The 5,562-nt window shown below is 46.0% G+C and overlaps 1 protein-coding gene across 1 annotated transcript; it reads right to left on the reverse strand.

Annotated features, from left to right (window-relative positions):
* Nucleotides 1-1,392: 1,392 nt before the first annotated feature.
* LOC121622324 (ALK and LTK ligand 2-like) lies at nucleotides 1,393-4,745 on the reverse strand. The gene is made up of 6 exons (XM_041959274.1): nucleotides 4,488-4,745; nucleotides 3,660-4,007; nucleotides 3,231-3,284; nucleotides 2,945-3,025; nucleotides 2,761-2,835; nucleotides 1,393-1,583 (listed from the first exon to the last, which is right to left on the reverse strand). The coding sequence occupies exons 2-5, from the start codon at nucleotides 3,949-3,951 to the stop codon at nucleotides 2,771-2,773; spliced, it is 492 nt and encodes a 163-aa protein (XP_041815208.1). The 5' UTR covers nucleotides 3,952-4,007; nucleotides 4,488-4,745; the 3' UTR covers nucleotides 1,393-1,583; nucleotides 2,761-2,770.
* Between the last annotated feature and the right edge of the window lie 817 nt (nucleotides 4,746-5,562).

Here is a 5,562-nt window from a genome sequence, read left to right on the forward strand (position 1 = left end):
TAAAGGCAAAAAAAAAAAAAACACTCCAACAAGGGAGATGTATTAATTGGTCAGCGCACTCAAATTACATAGAACAACTTCTCACTTAACCCAAGTGTCCCCTTTATTCAGCGTCCTCATTATACTGGATGATCCACAGAGCACGGTGTCAACAGTGCTTAGTGTGAGGTCCGCGGGTTGTATGGCATTTTAGCTAATTTTGATAGCTGACAGTGAAGACGGACGGGAAAAACAAGGGAGAGGCAACAAAGTCAGCAGCCAGAATTCAACTGGGAGCATCACATGACGTGCTTCCTACACCACTCAGCCACCAGGCTGCCTCCAATATCTGCTGTTTCAATGCTGTGAGCCCCGCAAATGAACCTCCGCACACCTCAAGTGTGGTGTGGCAGCAGAGATGTCACACTCGCCTATCTTAAAAACAAGTACGCTCACTCACACTCGTGTAAATGTTCACAAAAACATTGTCCGTTTCAAACAAAAAAGCACTTCACCTCGTCTGCCCGCTTTAAACACTCTGTCTATAACAACTGTGGGAATTTGACCAAATCTGCAGTCATGTGGTCACTCAGGGAACATTCCACTTTGCAAGAAAACACTGCACCAGACAACAAAGACCATTCACATTTGTACCAATCTTATAATTTATTTAAATATATTTGACACACATATGTATATAAATATATATGCATCTATATATATATATATGTATGTAGATTTAACAGCCATTTGATAAATGCCAGTCACTTTAATTTATGGTTTGTAGGTGGATTCCTCTTATGCTTTGCTTTACAGTATGTACATATTACTCTTGTTTAAGAGGTCAAGGCTTGTAGTAAGTACAGTGGAACCTCGTGACAATATATAAATATAGACTGTACCACGCACTACCACGATCCACAGGAGGGCTGTGACTTACAACCACCGCTTCTTTTTGAACGTGTCTGGCAAAGACGCGGAGAAACGTCGATGCAATTAATAATTTAATCACAGTTCTTACTCAGTGTGAGCGCACGTGGGTGAAACTATGGCATGACGTCCAGCCAGGGTCTGTGAGAGCCTTCCGTCTGCGTAATGGGCGGTGCAGCAACCCAAAACGCTCAAACAGAGCAAACCAACCACAGAGAGCAAGTCGAGCCAAAAACAGTACATTTGGATTTTGCTCTTTTCTTAAAGAAATGAACAAAATAAAAATATGCAATCCCTTTTTTTTTGTTGTTGTTTTGTTTTAGCGACATCTTTTTGGACGGCAGCGGGGGGGGGGGGGGGGGGGGGGGGGGGGGGGGGGGCAGTGTTTTTGTTTCTCTCAAACACATGTATTTTTTCTTCTCCACTCTTCAGTGTTGTCATCTTTATCTTGGTCTGGTTTTGTTGCTCCCTCGTGGTGACAGCCAACCATCGAGGCCCAGCCAGAGCGGTGGGTGGCGGTAATCCACACCTTAGCAGAACAGACCTCACTGAAGGGCAGTACTGTGCCTAATATCAGTTGGGGCTGGTCAGAGTATTTTAGGCTTCCCTCTTACTGTCCAAGGCACTTTTTTCCCAAGTTTTTTTCCTCTGGAGAACTTGTATTTGGCTTCAACCTGCAACAGATAGGAAGTGAAATTCAGCACAGTCTCCGGCTTGGCAGCACCTTACAAATTCCTTCCTTTCCAAAAAGAATCTTGAACAATAAATCAATGAGCCTGATTTGCCACAGATCTGCCGCTCCTGCTGCCAGAGCCCTCGCATATCAACACAGCACGCATATCATCACTGTGAACAATTGTCTTTTTCTCCACACAGGAAAACATGAATCTTTGTACTGTGGACTTAAGCCCCGACTCACACTTGCAGCGGTGGGAAAAGTATTCAAATCTTTTACTTAAGTAGCCGCACCACAAAGCCAATTTCAGCATGACCTCCAACTTTCACTGAAGTGAAAGACATCAGCAAATAGATTTAATATATATATAGTACTGATGATGTAGAATTGAACATTCTGGAGTATTATATTATTGGATTATTATTGTTGTTGCATTCGTCTGTGAGCAGCATGTTAGTGCTGTATCTGGTCATGATGATTTTATGCTGTCGGGTAGTTTAGTCTTAAACAATGCATAATTTTTATTAAGTAATTGAGTAAAATCTTTATCTGCAAAGTAATAATAGGTATAAAGTCCATGGATAAGATGGAAATACTCGAGTAAAGCACAGTACAAGTACTACAAAAAGTAATGAGTAATGTTTGCTGCTTTCCACCACTGCTCTGATCTAATTTGTGCTGCAAACTAACATTACATTCACTCAAGTTGTACTTAAGTAGGAGTTTGAGATACTTGTGCTTTTTTCAGCATGTCCATGTTATGCTACTTTATACTTCTACTAGACTACTTCTATTCCTATCAGCTTTTACATAAAAAATATGAATAATATCTAATATACTGTTAGAAACAAGCCAACATCATATAATCAAATGAGCTTCAGCTCCACAAGCTGCAGCAGTAAATGCTACTCACACATCAATGCATCACTAGAAATAATCCAATAATCAATACTATAAAACAACCTGTACTTCCTCCACCGCTGCCTCTTTGTCACATCCCTTTTGCTACTTGAATCACTTCCTGCGTCAACCTGCACGACTCGCACCCGGCGTCACCTGCTCCAGCCCACCTGGACTCCGCTTCCCGTATCTCACACACACCAGCACTCTGTCACGTGTCTCCTCTTTAAAGCCATAACTCTTACAGCACATCGAGTGTGATTGAATTGAAATACCTTGCGTGCGCTACCCCTCCGTGCACTGCGGACTGCCGGCTAGGCGCGTGAGAAGCCGCGCGCATCTTTTGAAGTCTGAGAAGAAGGAGATAGAACAAGAGATTTACAAGTGGTCGCCTCTCGCGCAGGGTGTTGATTTTTGACTGAAAGAAGAGGATGATTTCCTCGCTTGTCAGAGGCTTACATGCAGGTATCGTGCAGTCTCTGGTGTGGTGGTAGAGTCTGTACACGTGCTTCCTGCACTTGGGACTGAAGTAGAGCGGACCTGAAAGAGAAGAGCAGCCCAGCCTGTATGAGAACATTTCCAGCTCCGCAGCCAGCTGCTGACATCTGCTTTTACAGCCATACCTATCAGTCACATCCCTCGCGTTTTTGTCTACCTCACGCATCTTCCCTCCACCCCATCATGTGCCATCTCCTCCATTTAGCGCCCCCCTGACTTTGCACAGAGCTTTGCGTCAGCGCCTCACCTGTTATATGTTTTAGGAATTTCTCCTTCTTTCGGAGATCTCTGGGGAATACGACTGTGGAGAGAGTGAGAGAAGATGGAAAAGGTGTCAGGAAGGATGCTTTTCTCAATGAAAACCTGGGTAAACTTTGATAGCTATCCAGTGAGGCGAGCAGAGTAAGGAAATCATTACAAGGGGAAAGAAACACACTTTCCTTCTTATCTCTGGTGGTATCTAGCCATGCAGATACTTTATTTTTTTCCAGGTTTTGAAATATCTGACCCTGAGTGGTCTAACATCTGCATGGCTACATATCACTGAAGGTAAGTCAGCACATGTTTTAGGTCACTATAGGACGCTATCCCACCAGGCTACATCCTTCTTTATAGGCTACAGCATCCTCTGAGATCCGACACAAGGGCCACGCCCAGACGCCAAGCCGCCACTCACCGACAGCCTTTTCCTCTCTGTTTGTTTTGGAGCTGCGTAAAACCTTCGGTTCCGCCGGAGGGCTCCCCGTACGCGCCGTCGACGGGGCTTCCGTTTTCGCGCCGTGGCGACCCCGGCTCTCCTCCACGTGTTTAATGATCTCCACCATCCGCCTCAAGTCCCGTTGCGCGTCCCTGCCGCCCGCGGCCGCAGCCGCCGGAGCCGCCGAGGGCGCGCTCTCGCCGCAGTGGCCGGTCAGCGCGCACATCAGTAGCGCCAGTCCCATGCTGAAGTGCCTGCGCAGTCCGCTCATAGCTCTCGTGGAGTGAGAGAGAAGGAGAGAAAAAAAGTGAACTCCTTCCCCAGCGCCTCTGGGAGAAAAAAAAAACAATTAACCGGTCACCTGCAAGGAAGATCAAGAATGCATGTCAGATCAAAGTGGTTCTCTATCGTTAAGTGATTCAGATCCTCTGAATCCGCTGAGAACACGCTGGACAAGTACTATAACTGCTGACTGACAGACCAGACTTTGACTTGAATCTGTCCAAATCTACTCCTCGTGGTTATGCTTCATTTTTTATTTAGACAGTCAGTTTTATGAAATCTCGACGCGCAAACCCTTCACTGGATGCTACCCTGCCCGCAAATCAATATTAGTGGGCTACAGGTGGATTCGTTGCCTCTATGTCTTTATGGCTTTACTTTTTTTGTATTTATTCGGGAAATCTCTGTGAGTTCGGGATATCCTTTGCAGAAGAGAGTTAAGGACAAATTACACACACACAACCCAAGAGCGGCACGACGTTAGTTAGGACAGAAAGTAATTCTGTGTGATAAAAACATCCTTACCTTCAGGCCTCGATAGCCCTCTCCAGTTCTGTATGATTCCGTCCAACAACGATGAAAATGGGAAAAAAGTGTGCGCAACTTTAGGTTCCTGCTCCCGTCCGGTCCCAAATATGTCCCCTTAAAGTCTGCTCTCATGGAGTAAACATCAAAGCTTCTGAAGCAGCTGAGCATCCGCGGTCATCCTCCGAACAGCGGCCGACTGCGGGAAGAGAGCCGCTAGACGGGCTGAAGGATCCGGCGCTCCAAGTCCCGTGTGCGTCGTCGCTGAAGCAGCGGCTCGGTCGCCCTGAAGTGAAGCGCACTTTTTATTCAGCCTCGCAGACGCGGTGATCTGTCCCCTGTGGGTTACTCCGACGTGTCTGTGATGACTAGAAGACGCATTATTGGCACTCCCGAAGCGGAAGGTCCACTTGAGTTGACTGACCATCGCTTCACGCCGTTTGAAGTTTTCTGTGACCCCCCCACCCACCACCACCAACCCCCCATCGCCCCCCCCTTTCCGTTACTCCATTTATCTGTGCGATACGCAGTTACAGGAAGGGTTTCTCCCACTAATACTTCCACTGAAATTTCCAATCAGCCCAGTATAGAGCGCAGATACCGGCATCTTAGTGGAAATACTCCCATATCCTCCTTGTGATTCTCATAACTTCATTATGAGCCACTGCGCACTTTACATCCATCATGGGAATTGAAAAACGACCACTCACAGTTTAGGGATGTGTCCTTGAAAATTAATTACGCACGGGTTTTAAAACCTATTGCGCTACAGTTTCTACTCAGAGCAACCGACTGGGCTCCACAGCACAGTGGAGGTTTACAAAAGGTTTCTCGCCATTGGAGATTAGTTTGTACTAGCTGACTTTGGTTGGTACCCTGAAGCTCTCTGTAAGTCGGGGCGTGTAAATGGCACGCCCCACCGCCCCTCCACTCAAATCTGCCTGACCAGTTATATTTATGTTATTTACTATGTATTAATGTTAGGAGTACACGGTGAGGGGAATTTCAGAACTATGAAAGTAAAGTTAATGGAGCGCCACAAGTCGAACTCACTGGTCTCATCAAACCATAAATG

The sequence above is a fragment of the Chelmon rostratus genome, chromosome 18 (genome assembly GCF_017976325.1).
Source record: "Chelmon rostratus isolate fCheRos1 chromosome 18, fCheRos1.pri, whole genome shotgun sequence".
NCBI classification, from domain to species: Eukaryota; Metazoa; Chordata; class Actinopteri; order Chaetodontiformes; family Chaetodontidae; genus Chelmon; species Chelmon rostratus.

Coding starts and splice junctions, on each gene's coding strand:
- LOC121622324 (XM_041959274.1), bottom strand. CDS start 3,951: ATGAGCGGACTGCGCAGGCACTTCAGCATGGGACTGGCGCTACTGATG. Junction 3,285..3,659: donor CAGAGAGGAAAAGGCTGTCG/GTGAGTGGCGGC, acceptor CTCTCTCCACAG/TCGTATTCCCCAGAGATCTC. Junction 3,026..3,230: donor ATTCCTAAAACATATAACAG/GTGAGGCGCTGA, acceptor CTTCTCTTTCAG/GTCCGCTCTACTTCAGTCCC.